General features: G+C 39.0%; 2 protein-coding genes across 3 annotated transcripts in view; both read right to left on the minus strand.

Annotated features, from left to right (window-relative positions):
- ZNF407 (zinc finger protein 407) overlaps window positions 1–18,549 on the minus strand; it is a 412,594-nt gene extending 394,045 nt beyond the window's left edge. The window contains exon 1 of the mRNA XM_070747444.1: window positions 18,450–18,549. The gene's annotated coding sequence lies outside the window, so the exon portion shown is untranslated. The remainder of the gene's footprint in view (window positions 1–18,449) is intronic.
- Window positions 18,550–24,336: 5,787 nt separating this feature from the next.
- Window positions 24,337–27,253, minus strand: part of LOC139164843 (beta-Ala-His dipeptidase-like) — a 30,440-nt gene continuing 27,523 nt past the window's right edge. For both annotated transcript variants that reach the window (XM_070747445.1, XM_070747446.1), the window contains one exon: window positions 24,337–26,333. In XM_070747445.1, coding sequence (XP_070603546.1) covers window positions 26,249–26,333 — 85 coding nt within the window. In that variant the 3' untranslated portion in view covers window positions 24,337–26,248. The remainder of the gene's footprint in view (window positions 26,334–27,253) is intronic.

The following is a 27,253-nucleotide window of genomic DNA, read 5'->3' on the forward strand; positions in this document are numbered from 1 at the left end:
GAAAAAAACAGAAAGTATAAATTAGCTTCTGTGTATATAAAAACAAACATGTTTTATTACAATCTAATGCATAACTTGCAGAATATATGCTATTTTAAAAAATTCAAGCGTATCTTCATCTATTGATTTTGATAGTTTCTTACATAGAACAATATATTTTGACATCTAAATAAAAATACTTAGGACATGTAAAAATCATGGAAAACAGAAATAACTTTTAGTGTCTCTAAAAACAACTTTTGTAACAACTTACAACAAAGCAGACAGAGGTTACTTAATTTCAGCATTTCTGAATATAATTATATAATTTAAGTGGAACCAATCCACAGAAGTCATAGCAAGACTGCACTGAAAATAATATGTCTGTTTTGGGAATTCAGATATAATTGTGTTTGATAGCTTGGCATAATATTCTAAGAAAGCATTGCATTTATTTAAATAGAATATAAAGAATAAATATTATTTCCCCAATTAGAAGCTTTATAACTAAACAACTGACTTCAAACTGAATTTTATTTTAAATCATGCCTTTGTTAAAAACACATGATTTACTCAAAACAATGAAATATAGCTAAACAATCCAACACCAAAAATCTAAAGATGGCATCCATTCAAATAAAACTAATTCTTCTCACAAGTTAAGCTTGGCTCTGGGATTCTGGGATTCGTGAATATGTCCATTTTGTTGTTGCTGCTGCTTGTATTCTTTTCTTGGCAACAACAGAGAAGTGATTTGTCTGTGCCTTCTTCTGAATTGTTTATTGTACAACTGTATAATTCTAAGTGGTTTGGATGCTGTTTTATGGCAAGTAGAAATATCAAAAATAGACTTGCGCAGACTGCCCCCACTATATTAGGCCTGTCCAAATCATCTGTCAAGATGAAGGTGACTCTAAAGGCCACTGACTCATTCAAGGAACTATAACTGTGTCAGAGCTTCAAGAACGAGATCCAGATAGATGTTTCATTGATGAGTAAAGGGAGATATTAGATTATTTCTGTAATCATAGAATCTTACAACTGGAAGAAACATCAGAGGTCTCTAATCCAACCCCCTGACCAAGGCAGATGTCCTTATACCATCCCGTACAAATGAATGTCCAATTGTTTTCTTGGAAAGCTCCAGCATGGGGGAACCTACATCTCAGGGAAGCAAGTTGTTCCATTATTTATTAATAATCTTGGTCAATAAATATCTCCTTAATTCTGGGTAGTCTCTCTCTTCAATGAGTTTTCACCCGTTCCTTCTTGTCCTGCCCTCAGGTGCTTTGGAGAGTAAGTCAATCATCTCATCTCTGTGGCTGCTCCTCAAATACTAGAAGATAGCTACCATGTCATCCCTAATTCTTCTCTTTATTAGGCTAGATATTCAACTCAATTCAATTCAATTTATTAGATTGTATGCCGCCCCTCTCCGAAGACAAGATGTTGTTTAATAGTTCATATAGGCCAGCTCCTTCAGGACCCTGGGATATAATCTTAATAAATATGCTAGTTTTACATTATATATGTATGGCCGCACGAATCCCAGCGACCGATCAGGTCCCACAGAGTGGGCCTTCTCCGGCTCCCGTCAACTAAACAATGTCGGTTGGCGGGCCCCAGGGGAAGAGCCTTCTCTGTGGCGGCCCCGACTCTCTGGAACCAGCTCCCCCCAGAGATTAGAACTGCCCCTACCCTCCTCGCCTTTTGCAAACTCCTTTAAACCCACCTTTGTCGTCAGGCATGGGGGAACTGAGATATCTCCCCCGGGCCTATACAATTTATGTATGGTATGCTTGTGTGTATGTCTGTTTAATAATGTTTTTTTTTAATATTTTAAATTGTAAATTATTAGATTTGTTATAAACTGTTTTTATTGTGTTGTGAGCCGAGTCTACGGAAAGGGGCGGCATACAAATCTAATAAATAATAATAAATAATAATAATATATACATTATAGATCTGTCAGCAATAGCAAAGAATGTCTTTTTAGACATTAATACAAACATGGCCTAGATCTCCCTCTTTACAAGTAATGTCCAATGATACAAAAAGCAGCAAGGATATTTACAGCCGCAAAGATATGATCTCCTCCTTGACATAAGTTAAAACTATTGGCAGCTCAAAAATTTGGAGTTTGAAAATGATTATCCTTTCACAGGGAACAAAACCCTTCAACATGGAAAAGTTCTCCCACATATTTCTGTACTTCTGCTCTCCACCTCATAATAAAAAATGGCATGATATTTGCATGGTAAAATTGTGTAGGATTATATAAAGATTAGAAATCTTCTGGTGTCCCCTTAGAAAAAGTTCCACATTTGTTGTTATAAGATTACTGTGATCTTCATTCTAGAATCTTCCTTCTTGAGGACTAACCCAGCGTTCACCAAGCAAGAAAACAAACATCTAAATAGTTATGCTATTGACTTAAGTGAAAATAGAGAGATGATACAGTAAAAAAAAAAATAAAGAGACAGAAAGAAGATAAACATTAGATGAAAAAAATATTTCTGAGTAAGGGCACAGTAAATTCTTTAATTTTCTCATAGGGGCACATGTTCTGCATCTTAACTTGCTGTCTCCCACGAATGGAATGCCCTGTTTACTAGCAATGCTCTATTCCAGCACTGAAGCCAGCTTTAAAAAAAGCTGAGATTCTTTTCTGAGATTTGTTTAGGTTGGTGAAGTTCTGGAAAATGGAGCATTCAGCATCTGAAATGCTTTATATGTATTGCTTTATATGTGCATACTGCTGCATATTTGGACATGACAATATCATAGACTACTGTTGATCCTCGATTTACAACCACAATGGAGTTCCAAATTGCTGTGGCTAAGCAAGACAGTTGTTAAGTGAGTCTTGTCCCGTTTTACCACCTTTCTGGCCACCGCTGTTAAATGAATCACTGCAGTTGTTCAGTTCATAGTACAGTTCTTAAGTGAATCCAGCTTACCCATTGACTTTATTTTTCAGAAGATCACAAAAAATGATCACCTGACCCCTGGACAATTGCAAACCTCCAAACTACATTACAGTTGTCAAGTATTCAAATGTTGATCACACAACCATCAGCCATGCAAAAAAATGGTAGTCATTTTTTTCTAGCATAATAACTTTAAGTTTAAGTTTAAGTTTAAGTTTAATCAGATTTTTATGCCGCCCCTCTCCGCAGACTCGGGGCGGCTCACAGCAATAGCAATACAATGTAAGACAAATCCAATATTTAAATTAATTTAAAAAACACCACAAATTAAAACCAATCATACACACTAGCGTACCATGCATAAATTTTATAAGCCTAGGGGGAAGGAACATGTCAATTCCCCCATGCCTGACGACAGAGGTGGGTTTTAAGGAGCTTACGAAAGGCTAGGAGGGTGGGGGCAACTCTGATATCTGGGGGGAGTTGGTTCCAAAGGGTCGGGGCCGCCACAGAGAAGGCTCTTCCCCTGGGTCCCGCCAAACGACATTGTTTAGTTGACGGGACCCGGAGAAGGCCAACTCTGTGGGACCTAACTGGTCGCTGGGATTCGTGCGGCAGAAGGCGGTCCCGGAGATATTCTGGTCCAGTGCCATGAAGGGCTTTATAGGTCATAACCAACACTTTGAATTGTGACCGGAAACTGATTGGCAACAAATGCAGACTGCGGAGTGTTGGTGTGACATGGGCAAATTTAGGAAAGCCCATGATAGCTCTCGCAGCTGCATTCTGCACGATCTGAAGTTTCCGAACACTTTTCAAAGGTAGCCCCATGTAGAGAGCATTACAACTTTGAACATTCATTAAATGATATAAGTCGAGGTCCATCTGTAGTCTATGATATTGTCACATCCCAATATGTGCAAATATGCAGCAGTACATAGGCACATATGAAGCAGTACTGTTGTACTTCGTTGCTGAATGTTCAATTTCCAGAACTTCACCAACCTAAACAAAGTCTCAGAAAGGAAACCAAAGTTTTTTTAAAGCCAGCTTCAGTGCTGGAAAGGAACATCACTAGTAAACAGGCATTCCGTTTGTGGGTGACAGCAAATTAAGCTGCAGAACATGTGCCCCTATAAGAAAAATCAAAGATTTTATTGTACTTTTACTCAGACATATTTTAATATTGCACTTTTAAATGAAGGGATGTAAGTCGGGGACTATCTGCAGTCTATAATGTCGTCACTATCACATATATGCACGGGGACAATAGATCAAGCTCACAAGAGCATCACTGTAAATCAGTTAACTGGCTTCTCATACAAGCACTAATATTGCCCCTTGTTCCATAAAGCAGTTGCAGCTTAGAAAGGTAACTGGGTGGCTTAGCAGCTGTAACCTTTTTGGTTATTTCCGCAGAAGTGCAATGTCGCAACAGCCTCAAGAAAAATAAGAAATATTTCACACTAAGCTATGCTTAATAATAAATCTAATTTTTTTTTAAAGTACAGCCACACAAAAGTGGTAGTTACCAGTGTTAAGAAAAGTATTTTGATGACACCTGGTGGCCACTTTACACAAGGAGACTCAAACTGAAATGCTGCTTATCAACAAAGTGACGGAGTTCAAACAGTGAATTACAAGAATTCGACTTTTCTTGCATCTCCGGCTATTTTTGTACTAATTATGCCTAACCATAAACATATATTTTTTTACTTTCATTAATTGTCAAACAGTTACTATAAACATTTAAAGGTCCACAGTAAGTTTCACATGTTCAGTTGAGCTTCAATATATTATGAGATGGAGAGGTTCGGCACAACTTTAGCTAACATACAATTCAGTTCCACCAAAAGCAGATATATGATATCCCATATAGCTGTCATTTTTTTAAAAAAAAAATTGTTTTATTATCAGTGTAATGAGACCCACCTATTACAATCAAAGATGTAATAATGAATTTTCTTTATAGCTGGAGAGCAATGGGATATCAAACCAGAACAGGTTGCATAAATTCTTCTTGATATTTATTGCTATATGTAATTTTTATCTATAAAAAATTGACATGAAATATTAAACAAATGAAACAACGGAATTTACCTCCTTAACCTAATTTAATTTAAATGGTCTATTCACAAAGTGAAGAAAAGTTTTCCATATGTGTTATTATATCCCTTCTACTACCCCTTATATTTTTTCCATTACAAACCATATTGTTTCTAAGATTTAATAACTCAAGTTATAACATTTCATTTCCAGACCAAGCATTGATACACTTGTCGCCTAATGCTTTTTAAAAAAAAATCCTATTGCAGAATGAAAAGATACATACGTGCACTCACATATTTCATTAAAGAAAAAAGACGATTGAATGATCTGGATATAGTTTGGGGCTTTTTTTAAGCTGCCTTTTTCCACCTTTATCTTTCTGTTCTCACTGTTCACAGTCTTAAGTGTTCGGTTTAGAAATTCATAAAATTAGGCCCTATAATAGTTCTAGGCCTGGCAAAACGTACAGTACAAAGGAGGGCACACAAATACTTATGGAATTTAAAACCAAAAGCATCTCTGTTGCAAGGGAACCAGAAGGCAAATCGTTGCAAATAACAGTATTAGTTGGTGTCAAGTTTTGTTTTTTTTAATGATGGTAGTAACCTGAAACGAAAGGAACCTCCACTATCCAGAAGACAACATCAACTGAGAAAACGGAGATGTATTTAACTTACCGGTAAATAAGAGCTAATGGAGAGTAATAGGACCAGTTTGGAATGAGTTATTTCAATTCATCAAAGCCAGGAAAGGGATCATTAAACACAGCAGTGCAAACGTATCAAATTACAAGAAAGATGACAATTGAAGTTAGAAATAAAAAAAAATGTCGCTTTTGTATACTGCTACTGTGTGCCCTTTGATTCATCATCAGGAAAGCAAGGTTAAAGGACAAACTGCAGCCCTCTAGCACACTCAAGTGGGGTAGCCACACACTGATAGCAATTCATACTATGGGTGTATTATAGAAAGAGTCACTGTGGTGGTAACACTGTTTGATGATCCTTAGAGCAAGGTTCGACAAACCCAGGCGCCTGGTCGCCAGTGGCGCCTAGAAAATGTTGTCTGGCGCCTAGAAGGGCGCTGCGGTGCCTCTGACCTCTCCGCTCCTGCCCGATGCCGCGGTTTCTGGCGCTCTCCTGCTGGGTCCCAAAGAAGGCAGGCAGGAAGGAGACCTCCATTCTTCGCGCCTTTTTCCCGCCTTCCTTCTTTGGGGCCCAGCAGGAGAGCGCCAGAAACCGCGGCATCGAGCAGGAACCGGGAGGTCGGAGGCACCGGCACGGCAGCGCCCGCCCAGCTGAAGGTTCCCTGTCGTCATCGGCAAGTGTCCTTTGGTTGCCCGGCGGGAGGGCACTGGCGGTGGGAGCGGGGGGGGGGGCGCGGCTGCAGCGGCACAGGCAGTCGCGGGGAGATGGCGGGGGGAGGGGGGGCGGCTAAAGCGGCCCCGGGCACCGTTCCCTGTACGCTTTTCCAGGGGCGCGCAGGGAGCCGCGGCCACCCGCCCGCCTACCGGATTTCCCTCCGCGCGGCTGGGGAGGTGGATTCGCCGCCCCCGCCAGCCCGATCTCCCTCCAGTGGCTGGTGACGTAGTTCTACCGCCCTCGCCAGCCTGATCTCCCTCCGTGGGGGGGTGGGGGGCGACGAACCGACAACCGGGGGCTGTCCGTCCGTGTTGGGTGGTGCAGGGCAGGCACAGGCAGCCCCAGGGGAGAACAAGGGAGGGAGAGAAAGGAAAGAGAGAGTAAGGGAGGGAGAGAAAATTGAATGAAGGAGGGAGAGAAAGAAAGAGTAAGAAGCAGAAAGGATAGAGAAAAAGGAAGAGAAAGGGAGGGGGAGAAAGGAAAGAGGGAGGAAGGGGGGAGAGAAAATTGAATGAAGGAGGGAGAGAAAGAAAGAGTAAGAAGTAGAAAGGATAGAGAAAAAGGAAGAGAAAGGGAGGGAGAGAAAGGAAAGAGAGAGAAAGGGAGAGAAAGGGAGGGAGAGAAAATTGAATGAAGGAGGGAGAGAAAGAAAGAGTAAGAAGTAGAAAGGATAGAGAAAAAGGAAGAGAAAGGGAGGGGGAGAAAGGAAAGAGGGAGGAAGGGGGAGAGAAAGAAGATATGAAGGAGGGAGAAAAAGAAAGAGAGATAGGAAGGAAAGAGGGAGAGAAAGGAATGAGAGAGAAAGGGAGGGAGAGAAAGGGAATGAAAGAGGGAGAAGGGGTGAGAGATAGAAAGGATAGACAGAAAGGGAGAGAAAGGAAAGAGAGAAAGGGAGGGAGAGGAAGGAAAGAGATGAGAGAGGAAGGAGGAGACAGAGGGGGTGAAAGCGATGTCAGGTGGAGACTCTGGCAAAAAACCAAGTTTGCTTAAAAAAAATTCTGGCTCCTAAATTTTTTGGCTGGCTCCTAGATTCTGAACAACTTTGTCGACCCCTGCCTTAGAGGCACACTCTAATTTTGTTTACCAGAATATTTGTTTATTTTAACAAGCCCAATCATTGAATATAGATTTAAGGATTAATCTGCACGGTTTTTAAGCCATGGTACCAACTAAGACCTGACCAAGCATGTGGTTTAACTACCATAGTGTTATCAGGAGGGTAACTTGGATTTCATTCTTTCCAGCAAGAATCAACTCTAAATCCAAGCAAGCAACAATGTCTTATTCTGTGGACAATCACACACTGCAACTAGCATATTTCACACCACCAGTCATCAAAGGAATAGTTCATACATCTTAATTACCCCAAAGGATTGCCTACTCTTAGTATTCCTTCAGTCCAAAAATCTGTTGGTAACTTATCTGTGTGTAAAGAATCGTAGCTCAAAATCAAGGAACTGAATGGATTCCTCTTTGCAAATTTGCAAAATGTCACTGAAATAATTTGCAAGCCTGCAGCTAAAATCTACTCCTTACTCATTTCTGCTTGCTTCACTGTTCTTATTGTTTCCAAATGAAGTTGAATTTTTTTTTATTCATACAATACACAATGTTGATTCACATAATGCATGAACAATGCATCATCAGAGGTTCTTTAATGGTGAGGAGCCAAGAAGACTAAGATTTCACTGATAGCACACAAACTGCAGTGTGCAGACTATGAATACTGTATACAGGATCTCCTGTAAGCCTATCATGGTTTTCCTGTTCAAGGATTTCAGACCCAACAAAGACAACTCCATCATTGCTGTTAAAAGAATGTTGAAACTTATTTCTCAATCTGAATCTAGAGCCATTTCAACCCGCAATGGCATGGATGCTACTTGCTTTAATGAGTAAGTACATCCAGATGGTGCTCTTTTCAAGAACAGATTGTTGCTGACAACCCGGCCTCACAATTTAGCATTTCCATATATACTTAGTTCTTACTACATACCATAGAATGACTGGCTGAATCGAGATTGTCCAGTCATGTCCAAGGGGCAATGTTTATCTCCATTTCCTAGCCAAGGGAACCTGCATTGTCCAAAGACGCTTCTGTGGTTGTGTTGCCAGCATTATGCGCCGAGACACAGAGATGGTTGTTATCTCCCCAGCAAAGTACCTATTTATCTACTCACATGTGCATGGTTTTGAGCTGCTAGGTTGGCTGGAGCTGGGACAAATAACAGGAGTTTGGGTCTCCAATCCAGGTTATCAGTTGGAAAACTCAGCATCTTTAGCCATTGAGCCACTGTGCCCTCTAATCTAGATAATACATGGTTATGTAAAACTTCATAGTCTCAACTATTTTGAAGTCATTTCTAAACTAAGAAGGTTTTTCACCCTAAACATCAGCCTTAGATAGAATCCATCTATCCATCCATCCAAGTAAGCAAGATGGTTTCTAATTTCGGTCCGTTTCAATCCAGCTTTAAGACTGATTTAGACATTTTTAAAAAGCCTGGTTACCTTCATGGAAAATTCATGACAGGACATTATTAGTTTCTCTGCCTGTCATCGCACACAAGTGTTGTTTTAATAAGTGATACACAAATGAATTAAAATTTCATCAGTTCTGTTATTCTTTGTCGGTTTTGCTTTGCCTTTTAAGGATTGTATGCCTGATATCATTTTTATTTGCCCAAATCTTTAAATTTTGGTTTAGGGCAATTTACTTTTATCAAATTGTTCTAAATCCGATGGTTTAAAGTGTTTCATTGACTATTTTAATTGTTTATGTAGCCAATTTTGGGAATTTTGCTTTGATTGAAGAGTAGTATATAACATTGAAATAGTGAGATAAATCAATAATTATAAAACCCATACCATTCTATAAATTATTATGAATTACAATCTTGGAAAAATACTACTCTCTTATATAAATGTTATAAAGCCCTAAATTTAGAATGCAAAGTTTCCATTTTATTTAAAAATTAAAACTCATGCTGTGCTGCAGTTGTGTTTGGCAGTTGAATTAGTGGCACCCCAACTGAGTTAAACAGTGCCTTTTTCCTATTAGGATATATATTACCATATCCTTTTGTTTAAAGGTTTAAGAGAAAGCTAGAGGGAAGAAAGTACAACAAAGAAAAAGTAAATAAATATGAAAAAAATGAAGTGTAATGAAAGACAGCAAAAGCCAAAATACTGAGAAAACCTGACATCAGCAAATAAAAAAGATGCTAGCTAAAAGAAGAACATCCAAGTATTTAAATATCTGAAATTTCAATGGCTCAAAAAAATTGTGAATCGCAGTATCTTCACTCAGACCACAATTACTCCAAATTGGAAAGGAGATACAGATTCAGATTCAGTTTCTTCATGCACACCAAATTACTTGGTGACCTATTTATCTTGTTACACACCACTGAGGGACTTACGTTCGGCAGGGAAGGGTAAGTTGACTGTCCCACAGACATGTACAGCAACATCAAAATTGGGGGCTTTTCGAGATCTGGCTCCATGTCTGTGGAACAGTCTTCCCATAGAGCTTCGGGTAGAGGAGAATTTTCTCTGTTTCCGCAAGGCATTAAAGACATTCCTCTTTGATTTGGCAGATTGAAACATCCTGGTTCTGGGGATCAGCAAGAGGGGTGGACATTGGAGAGGTTGGGAATGGTTTTAACAAGGTTTGTGGTTTTATTAGATGTGTTCTAGTTAAGTGTATGTATTGCCTACTGTCTGTCTTTGTTAGTTGTATATGGCTTGCTGTTATACCCTTTGTTAAAAGGGCATTATAAATAAATTATTGTTGTTGTTGTTGTTGTTGTTGTTATTATTATTATTATTAATTGCATTTATATGCTGCCCCTCTCTGAAGACTCTGGGTGGCTTACAACATTACAAAATTACCCCTACAGTACTGATGGATCAAACAAATTAAAGTGTACTCAAGATCTTGTTTTATAAACCAAGATTCTCTACGTGGCTGTTTTAGAAATCGGTTTGACTTCCACCATGGATTCATCGTGATTACTTAGCACTGATATTTCCACTTACATGCGTGTTTATTGGAAACTGGAGCACAAACTCCATTTTTTTTGGGGGGGGGGGGAATAAAAATTCATTTCATGTAAGTCTACTCCATCTCAAGTGTTTTTATTCTATGATTTATTTATTCATTTATAATGTGTTTTCGGTCCTGTATAAAAATTTAAATACCATACAAATACTGTTTAATTGCAGTACTGTATATCAGGTGAAATTGAAGGACACTGCCAAGAAATGGAAACACATATACTGTAGAATAACATTAGAAAAATGGGTCTCCTGTAAAATTTCGACAGATATAAATCTAAAATGGTTGAATTAGTTAAAAAGTACAGTCCTATACATTATTTCCAAGTACAGGAAATGATTTCTCCAAGTTCACATGAAATTCATATACAGTGGGAAGAGAATTTAATCCAACTGGATCTACTTTTCATTTACTCTTAAACTTCATCATGAAACATTATGATACACCTATCTTTACAAAATATAGGGTCAATTCACAGAACTCATTTGTTTGTAAAGCAGATGTAAATAAAACAACACATTTTATTTACAAATATATAAGCTGAATAACTAATATAGGTGCACTAAAACAACCCAAAATACAAAACCACTGAAGTGTCATAGTTAACATATTGGATAAGGTCTGCGGTGACCCAGCTTCAAATTTATCCTTAGCCATGGATGCTTTCTCTTTGCCAATACAGTACAGTGATCCCCCGGTTATTGCGTCCCCGACCATTGCGAACAGGGTAATTTGCGATTTTTGAACCCGGAAGTCAAAACACCATCTGCGCATGCGTGCCCTTTTTTCTATGGGCACGCATGCGTAGATGGCGCCCGGCAGATCAACTGCTGGGCGGCTTCCCTGGGTCTTCCCCCTCTTGCTGGCGGGAGGGCGAAGCCCCCCCAGCACCCGCTCGCCCGCCCTTCGCCCGGGAAGTTCGCCAGGAGTCAGCGGAGAACGGCGCGCCTGTTTTAAAACGATCAGAGCTTTCCAATGAGTCCCGAAGACAAACGCGGAAGTTTGACGTTTGTCTTCAGGACTCATTGGAAAGCTCCGATCGTTTTAAAGCAGGCGCGCCGTTCTCCGCTGACTCCTGGCAAACTTCCCCGCTTTAGGAGTCAGCGGAGAATGGCGCGCCTGCTTTAAAACGATCGGAGCTTTCCAATGAGTCCCGAAGACAAACGTCAAACTTCCGTGTTTGTCTTCGGGACTCATTGGAAAGCCGCGCGGGTGTTTTAAAACGTCGCCGCCGACATGGGGGGCTTGCTAGCACCCCCCCAAACCTGGGTTGGGGGTTCGGGGGGGTGCTAGCGAGCCCCCCATGTCGGCGGCGACCTTTTAAAACACCCGCGCCGCCCCCAATCTTCGGCTCCTCGCTAGCGCTGCGGAAGTTAAAAACACCATCTGCACATGCGCAGATGGTGTTTTTACTTCCGCAGCGCTACTTCGCGAAAACCCGCTCGTTGCGGGGGGTCCTGGAACGGAACCCTCGCAACGAGCGGGGGATCACTGTATATGCAAAAGTATTTTTTCCTGAACTAAAAGGAAAAAAAACAGAAAATGAGGCTTCCCCACCCCATCGTCAGCAACCAATCTCTAAAATCATCCTGTCCCTAAAGAGAACTGTATGAATGAACCATGAATGCAAAACAGCTTAGCTAAGAAGAATAAAATTCTATGCACTGGAGTTTTTCTTTCGTCTAAATTCTAGAATTCTACCATGCAATTCACGCTTATCCTATAATATTCCTCCTCTTGAAAGAAAACAAGTTGTCAAAAATTCAAAAGTTTCATGTGAGTAATAATAAAATTCATGAGCCCTGGGAGGTTTGTTACCAAACTGTCATTTTCTATTTGGATCTTTTCAGTTCTGCTGCTAACTACATGAGCGCAACGTGTGCACACACAGCAAACTCAAAAAGCAATCTTCAAATAAGCATCAGAAGTGGTGATATGTTGTCCTCACTAGAAGATTTTCCATAAATCTTAGCTACTTGCCTGTTCAACTGTAATACACAGCTATTAGTAAATATGCTTACCTCTTAATATGGGACTATTATGCACTTGCACTATGGACCTATACTTCAAGACAGAGGGCAACTGAGTCAACTAGCAGAAAGCATGTATGTACATTTGCCAAACCCTCCCTTCTTTAAATGGTCAGCCAAGTTGGGAAAGGGGGAAAGAAAGTAGCATTTTCCCCCCTTGAGCTTGTGGGCAGAAAAGTACAGTGAAACTTGCCAAAATTAATACCTTGCATCCATAAGCCTTGTCCTTTACAATCCATACATAAAAATCCTAATTTTATTTAAAGTTTTATTTGCATTTCTTAGAAATACCTAATGTTTTGTGCACAAATCACTCAAAACAGTATACGATTTTAAGAAATGACATCATGATCATAGGATGATCCGTAAGGTAAGATCACACGGATAAACCATGCGAAAAAACACCAAAGGCCCAGGTTGCAAAACGCCATAATTGAAGCATTTTTTAAAAGCTGTGCATTTTTAGGATTCCCTATGACAAGGGAAACCACATGTTGCAGGAACAGTAGGTATATAATTCCCTTTTAAATCCTCCAAAAATGCATGAACTGACTGGAATTCTTTAGAGGGGGGAAAGTTATTCATTTTAGCCTTTAATCCTTTAACTGTCCTTACTGCAGAACAAAAGCAGTTTTATCAACTCTTACCTTCCTCCATAATGGAAGATTGGCTTCATCTATATCTCAGTCTTGCCTTTGAAAGTAGCTGTGTGGACTAACCAAAGGATTACTATTTTATAAAGCAAAAAAACCCATCCCACTTTGAACCCTTGGAGACAGTAAATTACAGTATATGGATAAAATTAAGATGACATAAGTTTAGGCTTTTATAATTGGATAACATTATCTTCATTGCAATTATAAACATATTATGATATAAGCTAATTTTATTCTTTTTTTGTAATTTTAATTGTTTGTTTGTTAATTATTTCTGTGGTTGGACCAGCTCTGGAAAAAAGCTGTTTAGGAAGAGATAGGTTGTAGCTACCCTGTTTTCCCCAAAATAAGACATCCCCTGATAATAAGCCCAATCGGGCTTTTGAGTGCATGGTAATAAGGCCAAACACTTATTTCATGGCTCAAAAAAATATAAGACAGAGTCTTATTTTCAGGGAAACATGGTATTCAGATCAGATACTATTTGGGTGCAGGATATGAGGACAAAAAGAAGGGACATGTTCTCCTTTGGCTGGATGTTTGGTAATATTTCCATGCAGAAAAATATGTTCACAATTCAACAACTTCCAGACCATTTTTAACTAACTGCTTATTTCCAAAATGAGGAACAACATCCACAGCAATTGCCCTACTTTAATGATAGACTAAATGCATTTTCCTAGTGCAATCCAACTCTAGGTACAGTTTTATTCCTAACGAATTTGTAGCCAAAAACTGTACAGATCACTCACCTAATTCCTTCACAAGTAGGAGAAAGAATCCAAAGATGTAGCAACTAAGCCTCATGAAACTGAACACTTGGATAGGATATCACCTGGAAATATAGGGTTATAATCTAGTTTGGGAATAACAATTTCCAGAAGATAAAGGCAAACCACTTCGTATTGTTGCCAAGGTATACATGGATATATCACGTATGCAAACATGCCAGAGTTATTAAATACCCGGGGCTCAACTCCTGTACCAGGGAAGGGTTATGTGTGATTTTTTTGTCCTTTTGTCGAATAACCCTGGTATATTGAAGGAACATCACAGCTCCTTTTTCCTATATATACATATACAATTTTTGCTGATAAGTGAAAAGGAAGGGAGCCATGTATAGATCTATTTCGACCTTGTTGAGGTTTTGGAATATTGGGTCTTTTCCTTGAGGTTTTGGAATATTGGGTCTTTTCCAATGATGGGCTAACAAAAATTTTACTACCACACTGTGGGTGCGGCCTATGCAAGGTGCCCTGCATTTTCTTTCAACCTCTTTCAGTGCAAATTGGCGTTGAGCTCCATTTTCGCTACCCCACTGTGTACCCACCCACCCCGTCAAGGCAGAAGCCCACCCCTGGTCTTTTCCCATGTAAAGTTGATAGAATCCTGGCAATGTTTCGATGAGGTCCCACTCATTATTTTGAGGATGGTGCTTTCAACTTTGTTCGCGCGAGCACAAAGCTGAAAGCACCAGCCTGAAGATGACGAGTGGGACCTTGTCGAAACATCGCCAGAATTCTATCAACCTTACATGGGAAAAGACCTACATGTGTGTGTGTGTGTGTGTGTGTGTTTTAAAAAAGCTGTATCAATCTTATTTTAATGTAAATGACCTAGAAGAGTACCAGCTTTGATTCTGACCTGCCATCAATAGCCATGCTGGTTGAGGAATCTTGCATTAAATCTTGTGCTAAAAGCTCGATATTGTTTGTTACTTGAACTATACGGCTACTTGAAATCACAGCCATTATTATTATATTTACAGAATGCCAAATTCCTAAGAATTTTAAGCAGTTTATAGGCGACATGCATTAAAAATTATGCAATAAAGTATATAAAGAGATCTATCGAGGCCCAAATGCAGTTGAGTTTTAAGCTGCTGTCAACTCTTTGAGGCAAGCCAGGTCAGGAAAGAGAAAAGCAAGGATTTTTATAATGTCACTTTATTGATGTAGGATATAATAATGGACTCTCAAAAGCCTACCAGAATATCCCTCCTAGTGTATAAGCAGTATATGAGCAGAATTGTTTTGAATTTCTCACTTTCTCCTTTTCTAGGGTAAATGGCCATTTAGTTGCTCTTAACAGTCCTTGCACTCCTTCATTAAGGTTATCTTTGTATAACAGTCATTCCAAATAACAGGCACAGCGACTTAAAAGCAACATTGTTTAGTCTCAGTCCCCCTCACCTCCATGAAGTTTGACACTGATAGTTTCTCCCAAACTGGCCAGGCCAATTGTAATGAGAGGACAATATCCCATACAAAACCAAGTGCCAAGCCATGTAGTACTTTGGAGGTTGCTTCTAGTACTTTATGCTTCACCAGGAAGCTTGCTTGCAACTATTGCAAGATCTATAGCACTGGCGTAATGTATTTCTACCAGCAAACCTCAGTCAGCAGGAGAGCCACTGCATTCTGTGCCAACTGCAACTTCAAAGGCAGCCGCATATAGAGCACATTACAGTAGTCCAAGCATGAGTTAAACTGCAGCAAGATCTTCTTGCCCCAGAAAATATATTATATCACTAAATGACATACATTTAAAGCACAGGTACTAATATCTCTAAATAAAACACATTTTCACAAAGACATCTGAGTACCCATCCCTCAATTGGAATGCATAAAAATCATGCAACATGTTGGATGGTTCTATCACTATATCACACCAATAAATAAAATTATGTGTGGCTATTTTCTGTTTTTTAAAGTACAGAGATTGGGATTATGTAATGTTTTGGATTCAAAGAAAAAAAATGCTCTGAAATCCACATACACATAATACCTGAGAGCAAATTCTTGAGCCCAGAATGTTATTGCAGCTATAGAACCCCAGGAAAAGGTGCTGCTACTATAAGAAATTTCCAGTAGGTTCTATCTCAGCATCCCTGCGCACTTTAAAGAATTAATTTTTCCAGAAAAATTGAATACTGAACAAACCTTAAGGCAAATCTTTGCACTATACAAGCAACATATATGAGAGAGCTAGGTAAGCTGAATGATACATTTTATAATATATATTCTGAGCAAAACTACATCCATTTTTATTCAAGATGTAAATCGACATCTAACTCTTAGCTCTTCCCAAGTATTTTTTTAAAAACGTCCAGACTCATATTGAGAAGTTAAAAACCAGGCTACATGATATAAATGACAAAGCATTTATAATCTGTTTCCAAGAAAAGCACATAGATATATTAAAATAGCTATCAGGCTTCCAGCTTTTTCTTCAATATGATAATACTTAGTCACTATCAGTGACATATCATTATTTGGATGTTGAAAATTATTACCATCAATCTCATAGACCATCATCTATTACTACTGCTATCATATTCTTAATAGGGATTATGAAAAACTCATTGAAGAACATATGCAGATTCTGCTGTTTCAGAAAACTATGGTAATATGAAAGAAACTACTGAAAACAGTTTGATCTTTTACTCCAGGTACAGAATTGCTGTGGTTATTGTTTCAGCCTGCTGCAATCTGAAACCATTAAAATACATTGCGATGATAGCCAAACAGAAAGTTCTTCTGGCAAAAGGATTATGGAAGTTGAAGCCGACTAAATAGTATCAAAGTTGAAAGTAATTCTAAGCAGAATACTCATCCCAGGAAATATAGAACATCTTGCTGCTTCAAAAGCCTGGGGATACTCTGTACCAGCATTGCTTTGGATTATTTTGAAGACAGCAATCTAGGAAGCAATTCCCTTAACACAAAAACAATTCTATATAGGACACTAATACTATATCTTTCCTTTATATTTAATTTATTAAGATTTAGTAAGGTTTCACAGTGCCTGCCTCTTTAATATATTAAGATTTCATAAGGTTTCACAGTGCCTGCATATCATTTAGCACTATATTACTGAACCACAATCAGGAGCCATCCAAACTTCTTCTGCAAGGCAAGCCCCAGAGCTTATCAAAATGTTGCCATGAATTTTATAGTGTCAAAGGAGGAAGGCTTAGCACGTTTTTAAAATATTGAAAACAGATCTTTATTACAAGTCAAACTTTCCATAACCCTGCACACTTTTTAATTCAGTTGAGAAGCACACATCATCCTTTATCTGGCTCCACTTTTCTGTGGGGGAGGGGAGGATCCACTCATAAAACAGACTTTGGCAGAACTCTTGACAGATTGACAGCCATTTAGCAGGGGTATGAGTGAGATCATCCTTCAAAAGTTTCAGGTATGCGGCCTTCAACTCTCAAAAATTTTAACATTGCCAACATCTTAAAATATCTTGTTTGTTTGTTTATTAGATTTCTAAGCCGCTCAACTCCTTCCAGACTCTGGGCGGCTTAGAAATCTTCAAGTTGCCAAAAAATCCTGCTCTAAGCTCTTCCATTTTTAACTATTCTCTATCTAGATCAGTGTTTCCCAACCTTGGCAACTTGAAGATATTTGGACTTCAACTCCCAGAATTCCCCAGCCAGCATTCGCTGGCTGGGGAATTCTGGGAGCTGAAGTCCAAATATCTTCAAGTTGCCAAGGTTGGGAAACATTGCTCTAGATCAGTCTCCAAACTTGGCCACTTTAAAGACTTGTGGACTTCAACTCCCAGAAGTCCTCATGGCCGGCTGAGGAATGATGGGAGTTGAAGGCCACAAGTGTCAAAATTGTCAAATTTGGACACTCCTGACTCAGGTAACTCAGACGGCCTATGTTTGTGGCTAGTAAAATATTTCCAGATATAATTTGCTCGACAGCAGCACAGAATTCGTGTTTTCTGAGCTTTTTCCTGCTATTTCATGGTCGACTCGATTTTTGCGGTCCGAGTTTTTGCGCTCTCATTTCTAATAGACTAACGGACAAAGGCGCCCAGGCACAGCAAACTTTGTTGCGCAAAGCACCGTCAGTCTTCAGCGAGCTACAATTTGAAAACTATCCAAAAGCTTCTCTTCCGCACTTCTGATCAACAGCCACCGCGCCTAATACCTGCGCAGTACGACTGTCAGAAGCCGTAATGATTCCCTCGCATGCGCACTCGACAGATGAACGCTTTTTTTTCCCCACCCTTAAAATACGGGCAAAAATATATCTTGCCGTCTTAGCCAATCGCTAGATGCATTTATATTCCCGCCCTCCTCGCCCAACCACTCAGAAATTGGTTCATCAACCTCGGGTGGCGGCAACGGGTACTGATTGGCCAAAAACATGTATTTTTTTTAACCTTCCAGCCCATTAACTGAGAGGAGGAGGAGGGGGGAACGACGGCAGCAGAAAGGCCCAAAAAGCCCTACGGAAACGAGAAAGGTCCGGTGAAAGTCTGAGGAAACCATCTGACCCACAGATCGACTCCTATCATAGTCGCAGCAGGAGGCCTTCCTGCAACGCCCGGTAACCGCCAACCGTTGGTCTTTTGCTTACCAGAGGGGGGAGCCGTCTTCCTCCGCTTGTGGTGATCTTGGTCACAAGTGGCGTGCCGTAGAATCGCCGTCAGACGTCACGGTCGGAACGTCCCAGTAACGTACCACGAAAGGGGTGGGCGGGAAAACCGGAAACGCCGTGACAGTTAACCGCGGTGAGAGCCGCGTAAAGAGGTGCGCGAATTTGTGTGTGTGTTTTAAACGGGAATGTTTTGAAGGACGAATGCCAATATAAGAATTCCATTGTATTCTAATTCTTATTTTCATCTTATTATTTAACGGAACTTCCAGGCTTCCTCCAGAGCAGGGAATGTGACAGCCAGCTGGCCATTTGTGCCTACAGTGGTACCTCTACTTAAGAACTTAATTCGTTGAGTGACCAGGTTCTTAAGCAGAAAAGTTTGTGAGTAGAAGCAATTTTTCCCATAGGAATCAATGTAAAAGCAAATAATGCATGCAAACCCATTAGGAAAGAATTAAAAGCTCGGAATTTGGGTGGAAGGAGGAGGAAGAAGAGGAGGAGGACAGTCGCTGCCGAAGGAAGGTGAGGTGAGGGGAATCAAATCCAAAACTTTATGGCTTTAAAAAAAAAGAGGGACTCTGAGACAGTGAGGAGGAGCACACACCTCCCATACACCTGGCTTGAGGCTGCCTCCCATAGAGAGAAATGCTAGAGAGACAAATCTAGGCAGGCAAGAGTGGGGAACCTCCCGCTCCTTTGACCTAAAGGTGGCTGCTGCTACCTGCTTCCTCTTCCTTCCCATGCTGAAGGACTCCCCTATCCTTTCACTTTGTAACTGCCACCTTTCCTTCACTGTGGTGACTCCTCAGTTTTGCTGAAGCTGAGTTGATCTGGCTGGAGCGAAGCGCCCCCTTTTGCCTTTCCACTCCCAGACACTCCGGGAGGAAACCTCACACCAGGTGTATGGGAGGCAGCATGAGGGAGTCATCACAGCGAAGTGGTTTATTCCCTCTCCAAGCACCCAGAGAAAGGAAAACGCTCCATTCGCTCTGGGCTGCCAAAGCCTCCTTAAGTGCCACCGAAAGGCTCCTCTCGCAGCCCAGAAAAGCCCAAGATGGCCAGGATTAAAGGGGGAATGGCAGGAAACTGGCCGGGCCTTTGTGCCGCTCTCAAATTTCCTGGGAAATTTTTTCGGGCTCAGGTTCTTAAGTAGAAAATAGTTTTTAAGAAGAGGCAAAAAATCTTGAACACTTGGTTCTTATCTAGAAAAGTTCTTAAGTAGAGGCATTCTTAAGTAGAGGCATCATTGTATTTCTATAAAAGCTGATATTTGGGGGATAGGTGGGGGAGTTTGTTGGTCTCTCAGCATTGAGGTTGGAGATGGAAATGCCAAAAAAGGAAAAATATCAGCAGCGACCCGCAAAACCCACAAACAAAAATAAAACCAGAGGTAAAACATCCCAGAATATGGCAAAAAACCTCAAACCCCAGACTCTAGTTGGCTCAAGTGTTAAATGTTCATGTCTGTAACAGCACAATTAGAGAAAAATTCAGAAAAAGACAGAACCAGATGTGGTTTCTTTCAAGCGGTTGCCAGAAGAAAGCCCTTTTCTTTCTTTTTTTAAAAATGAACATGGCAGCAGAGCTTAGGCTTGCCAGGTTGCATCTGATTTCTGGGACATTGGCGGACGAAACCAAAGTGGAGATGAATGGCCATAATGCGCAGTGCCACGTTTGCCGAAAACCAAACCCAGCGTATCAGAACAAATATACCTTACTACCAAGTGCAAAGATGGAGTGGTGATGATGATTTGGGCTTGTTTTGCAGTCACAGGACCTGGGTACCTTTCAGTCATTGAGTCGACTGGGAACTCTTCTGCATACCTAAATATTCTAGAATCAAATGTGAGACCACTTGTCCGACAGTTAAAGTTTGGTCGACATTGGTCGATAATGATCACAAGGATATCAGCAAATGTATAACAGAATGCCCGGGGGTGGAGGGATTATCAAGGTGTTGCAAAGTGGCCCAGGCAAAAGCTAGACATCAACCCGATTGAAATGCTGTGGTGGGACAAATGCCCACCAACAACAATGTTGTAAAACAATGTTGTAAAAAAAAAGTGGGCCAAAATTCCTCCATAATGATTTCAGAGAGTGATAAAGTTCTACAGATTATTGCTGCTAAAGATGGTTCTAGAAACTATTGAATCATAAGGTGTACTTGATTTTTCATACACGGTTTCTTCCACTTTGGCTTTCTTTTCATAAAATAAATGATGTCATGGTGTAATATGTTGTGAGTTGTTCATTTTAGTTACTTTTAAGAACGGCTAAGGACCAGATGATTTTTACTATGTCCTGATACCATGGAACTCAAAGAGAGAGTACTTTCCTTTTCACACGACTATCTCAATTCAATCTATTCATTTAAATTAGCTAATAGCAAAGTTAATAGCAAATATCAACTTGACTTTGGAGTTAATATCAAGCAATACCATGAGGCATTCTGGCAGGCTAGCACTGAGTATGTTTTTCCAACATGTTAGATGGTTAAATTAAGAATTTGGTATCATGTTTTTCCAACATGTTAGATGGTTAAATTAAGAATTTGGTATCATTGAAGAAAAAGGTTTCCTACATAGATATAGTAACTGATTGTGCTACACAACTTAGGTGGGAATATAGATACGGTAAATACATGTTCTCATAGGATATTTATTCACATATAATATGCAGGTAACTTGCTTTAAACTCATGAGCTGAAATTATATTAGTTTATTCTGTGTTGTATTGAAAGCATGCTTCTAATATACAAGTAGGCCTTGACTATCTGTTTAGTGACCATTTGGAATTGCAACAGCACTTTAAAAAGTGCCTTATGACTTTTTCACATTTATAACCATTGTAGCCTCCCCATAGTCATGAGTTCAACATTCAGATGCTTGGCAACTGTAATGTGTTTATGAGAGTTGCAATATCCTGGGGCCATGATATGATCGCCTTTAGTGACCTGATGAAGTCCAGGGGAGGTGAGATTCACTTAATAACTTATTAATTGTGGCAAGAAAGGTCATAAAGAGGAGCAAAAATCACTTAACTGTTTTGTTTAGCAATGGAAAATTTGGGCTCAGCTGTGATAATCTCCAGGACTAGCTGTATATCTACAACCTAATATAATTTTAATATGCTATATGTCCATTTATTTATAACAGTCTTAGCAACATGAGCTTGGGGTTGATTTTTATTAGCCTCATGGGGAGACCAGTTATTACAAGTTCTTGTTCCATTGCTATCTGATTACCCTGGGGGCGGGGGGGGGGCAGCACTTTCTGTTGAAAGTACAGTTCTTGGTCAATACAAAAAAAATACAAAATTCTAATTCTCTACTTCTGGAATCTAGCAACAAAATTTTAATGCAGAAGCAAGCACTTAAAAGTAACTATAGCAATACAATGGGTTCTAATTAAAAAAAAATACAGAATTAGAATTTAAGAAAAGATTCTGTAAAACCTCATGTAGCCAGTAGAGGGTATGCAACGGACATAGATAACTTTCATTAGTGTTTGTTTTAATCACCTAGGATTGCTTTTCTTTTTTCATGTTTGTATATTTAGCATCTTATGGACACATTTTTAAATTAGATTAATTCATTTATCATTTAGACTTATGAAAAATTACTTCTTCAGCATTCAAATGTTACAATTATCTTTAGCCTTTCTACAGTATAGTATTAGAATACCAATGCAGTAGTGATAGATTCCACTATAAAGATTGTCATATAAATGGCCTTTTCACTGTTTTATGTAATAAGTGGACATATGTGAAGATACTGGATACGTTTCTGTGTTATAGCTGTATAGCCAATGAGGTCTCTTATATATTCAACTGAATTAATGTTTTGAGTTTCCAAATATTGAATGTTTGATTCAAGGGGGGAAACATTCCAGCAAGATGGATGGGCTAGAAATACTGCAGGACCTGGTAGCCTTTAATGAGAGATGTTCAAAAATAAGTCCCCATATCCTTGATATTTGAAAATATTCCATTTATTTAACCAATGAATATTCTTGCACTGTGATATGAATTTAAACTGATGTTAACTCCATTAAGCGCTATATATCAAATCAAACTAAAGCAACATAATAGGATGGTCTTGAACAAAACACATTCCCAATAGTAGGTACCAAATAATATAACCATACATCTAACATATTTTTATAAGGAAATTTGAAGGAGACCCAAAGATTGTATATACATGTATATATATACCGCTTTATGTATGGTCTGTTGAGCTGTGTGATTGTTTTTTTAATAAGGGTTTCTTAATGTGTTGTGTTTTTTAAATATTGGATTTGTAGACTGCTGTTGTTGGAAGCCGCTCTGAGTCCTCGGAGAGGGGCAACATACAAATCTAATGAATAAATAAATATTGCTATAAGTTCCAGCCTTTTCTTATCACCTTGTACAGTATAAATAAAAATATTCAATTAAATTGTGCAGAAAAATTGCATTGTACATGGAGTACAAAAACTGTTTGAATATGTGGTTTAAATAACAATGAAGTTTTGAAAACTTGTCATGGTTATTTAAAAGTAACTTATACGTTATATAACCTGTTACGCAACCTGGCTCTACCGGTTGGGGTGTGTGCTCAGATGGAAGACACTCAGAGGGAGGCTAGAAATGGTTGATGTGGTCATAGAGAAAACACCACCCCATTCCACTCAAGCCTTTGGCTTTTTATCTTTAATTCTTGTAATTTTAATTACTCTTACGTAATTGTTTTTATATTTCTACTTTTATTGCATTGTAAATTGCCTTAGACATAGATTTTCTGGGGGTTCAGGTCAGGCAAGTTTGCTGGCCAATCAAGCACAGTAATCCCATGGTAATTGAACCAGAGTTTGCTGCTTTTGGCAATGTGGAAACTTTTGTATCTTATTTGGAAACCAAGGACCCAGAGTATGGAGGAAGAATGGAGAGGCAAGATGCTTGAAGTCCAGTGTGAAGTTTCCACAGTCTGTGTTGATTTGGGGAACCATGTCATCTGCTGGTGTTGGTCCATTGTGCTTCATTAAGTCCAGGGTCAACACAGCCGTGTACCATGAGATTTTGGAGTACTTCATGCTTCCTTCCACAGACAAGCTTTATGGGGATGCTGACTTCATTTTTCAGCAGGACTTGGCACATGCCCACACTGTTAAAAGCACCAAAACCTGGTGCAACGACTGGGAGTACTGTGGTTGATTGGCCAGCAAACATGCCTGACCTTAATCCCATAGATACTTTATGGGGCATTGCCAAGAGAAAGATGAGAGACATGAGACCGAAGAATGCAAAAGAGTTGAAGGCCGCTATTGAAGCGTCCTGGTCTTTATTTATTTATTTTATTTATTTATTATTTAGATTTGTATGCCGCCTCACTCCGCAGACTCCATAACACCTCAGCAGTGCCACAGACTGTTAACTTCCATGCACACCGCATTGAGGCAGTAATTGCTACACAAGGAGCCCAAACCAAGTACTGATTACATATGCATGCTTATACTTTTCAGAGGTCCGATATTGTTCTATGTACAATCCTTGTTTTATTGATTGCATGTAATATTCTAATTTTCTGAGATGATGGATTTGGGGTTTTCATGTGCTTTACCCCATAATCATCACAATTATGATAAATCACAGCTTGAACTATCTTGCCTTGCATGTAATGAGTCTCTCATATTTTACATTTCACCTTTTAAGTTGCATTACTGAAATAAATGAACTTTTGCACAGTATTCTAATTTTTTGAGTTTCATCTGATGGAGATTGTTTGGGGACTTTCAAAAAGAAGGTACCACATAAAGGAACTGATTAAGATCTGAAGGAAAGAGACGTATATCATAAAACACATGTATGGAATAACTGCTGAAAAAAATTATTAAAATTATTTTCATCTTTAATTTTGTAAAGACTTTACAAAAATGTGTGTATTAAAATTAAACATAAATTAGCCATAGACATTTTTTACAGTAAATATCAAAATATATTTCCTTTATTTAGACAAAATCAACCTTTCATCCCAAGAACTTGAGAATTGCAAGCCATTGCCTATTTTTCAGTCACTTACATACCCATCATTATTATAAATTAAAATCCCAAAATATAATAACCATCCCAGGCAAATGAGAAATTATTTTAAAACATAACTATCTCAGTGGTGCCTGGATCTTTTTGGTCCAAATGTTGAGATCAGTTTCTAATCTCTAGCAGACTCTATCGGAAATTGTATAGGTCTTCTAAAATAAAATACAAATTATATTGTCACTGTTGATTGGTTCCTTTTTACAGTTATAACATCTATTTGTTTTTTAGAAAGCATGTAAGGTTTGTAAAGATAACAAAAGTGTATATCATTTTTTTTTAAATTAGCAAGCAACAAAATAAAAATATGACAAAGAAAACTGCATTTTTTGCCGAAGCACAAAATGATTTTATATGCTAAAAAAGTTTTTAAATGAAATCCAATTTTTTTTTAAATGAAATCCAGAAAAAGGTCAGATCAGCTCTCTTACATAATGGAATTCTCAATTAGCTTAGATCCTTTCATACCATTTTGTAACATTCAACTTGACTTATTAAAGATTGCTCAGGTATAAGGCTTTTTGGTTTACCTTTTTTAAAACAAAATAAATGATATTATATAATGACTTTTCAAAGCTACTCCAGAGTTATTAAAATGGCTTGTCATTATATTCATGTCACAAGCCGCTAAGGCACTTCCGGTTTGAAAGGATTAGTCCATGACAGCTTGTGATTAGCTGCTGATTAGCCTTGCCTGCAGGACAACCAGTTAAGGGCTCCTTTCAAGTCCCTGCTAATATGCCCACCAAAGTGGTACCAATCTATCAAGTCACAATTGCTCACTTTGAACTGTTAGGTTTGTAGGAGCTGGATTGAATGACAGGAGCTCACCCCACGACAACAGCAGCGCTTGGGTCTTGAACATGGGCTTGCTCATCATCAACCCAGCATCCTAACCATACTCATAAAATGGCTTTGTGTCTATCATAAGCAACAAATCCATTTCACTGGTATTGCTGACATAACTTTTGATTATGTGACAGAATTAAGATCTATTACTAGTAGTGATACTGATTAAAAAACAATTGAGCTCAAACTAAAAATAAATGCAGTGGATATAATTTGATAGAATCTAATAAATTATTGTACTTGATAATACTTGTGCTCTCCACATGGGAGATAAATGTGCTAGCAAAACAGTGGTATGGATATCGAATAATATTGATAATATTTTTATGCACCATTTAGCCTTGCCGTGGTGCTAAATTCATAAATGTTTTGAAAAATACCACTAGAGAATTGAGCACCAGAACACTTGAGCACAACATGGTCATCAAACTAGCTGTTTCATCTCCTAGAATCTTTGTGATCCCATTCCAAACATCATTTGCCATTTTTAATTTTTTAAATTTGCCGCTGATTTTTCAACCATCTTGCCATAAATTTTGGTGGGTGCTTACAGATCACACAAGGCACCATATATAGCTTGCAAGGTGTCCATTCCTGAGTTTATATGAACTCATCCACTGGCTCGTTCAACAAATATGATAATATGATGTATGAATCCATCCTTTCTCTTACTGAAATACATACACTTAATGGGCAAAAAGCAAATGAGAAAGAAATACTTAGCTATGTATCATAAGAATTTGTATGTCTGAAAATATATTTCTGGAAGAATTCATACAGCATCACCTTATACATTTGGAACTGCAGCAATGCATAAAGACATAAATGAAAATAATAAGACTGAGTTTTATGAGCCATCATCACTGTTTCCAATTGGAAGCCTCAAGTTTTGAAATCTCCACTAAAAAGGACGCAAACATTTTCGTTCCATTGATATAGTTAAATCTGATCAGGAAGGAAAGAAAGAAAAACAATTGTCAAGCAATCTAAAAATTAAATGTGCTTTGTTGCTCTGAAGCTGGGCTGTAGGTTGAGTTTGATGTATGAATTTAGATATTTTGTTTACTAAACAATAGTTTCTGGCTTTAATATTATGTCTCAAAGAGATTACAATCATTCATCCAATAAATCACAGTTTTTTAAAAATACTAGGTTAACACAAAACTCTCCCCTCCCGTTTTAATTACTGCAATGCGCTCTACATGGGGCTACCCTTGAAGAGTGTTTGGAGACTGCAAATAGTCTGGAATGCATCTCGGTACACCCATAAAACACCTACTCTCCACGGGCTACAAATTAGTCTCCGGTCACAATTGAAGGTGTTGGTTATCATCTATAAAGCCCTACATGACTTAGGGCAGACTATCTATGGGACCGTCTCCTGCCATATACCTCCCAGAGACCAATAAGATCACACAGGATTGGCCTCCTCCAGGTTCTGGCAACTAAGCAATGCAGGTTGGCGGGACCGTGGGGGAGGGCCTTTTCTGTGGCCACCCCAGCTCTATGGAACCAACTCCTCCCCCCAATGTCCGTACTGCTCCCACCCTACGAAGATCTGGCTTTGCCAGCAGGCCTGGGGACCATGAATCAGACATCTGTCATGGCCAAATTACATAGAATGGTGTGTATGTGTGTTTCCTGGATTGATTGAGTTGTTGGTTTTTAACGGGTTTATAGTTTTAGATTTTCCATATTTGACTTCTTTTTTACTGTATTTGTACTTTTATATTGTTATAAGCCTCCCTGAGTCCTTTGGGATTGGGCGGCATGAATGAATGAAATGTGAATCAGGTTTATATAACCTAAGACATCTATCAACTATGAAATGAGACAGTAACTAATGCATACAAAAAATGGAGGAC

The sequence above is a fragment of the Erythrolamprus reginae genome, chromosome 3 (genome assembly GCF_031021105.1).
Source record: "Erythrolamprus reginae isolate rEryReg1 chromosome 3, rEryReg1.hap1, whole genome shotgun sequence".
NCBI lineage: Eukaryota > Metazoa > Chordata > Lepidosauria > Squamata > Dipsadidae > Erythrolamprus > Erythrolamprus reginae.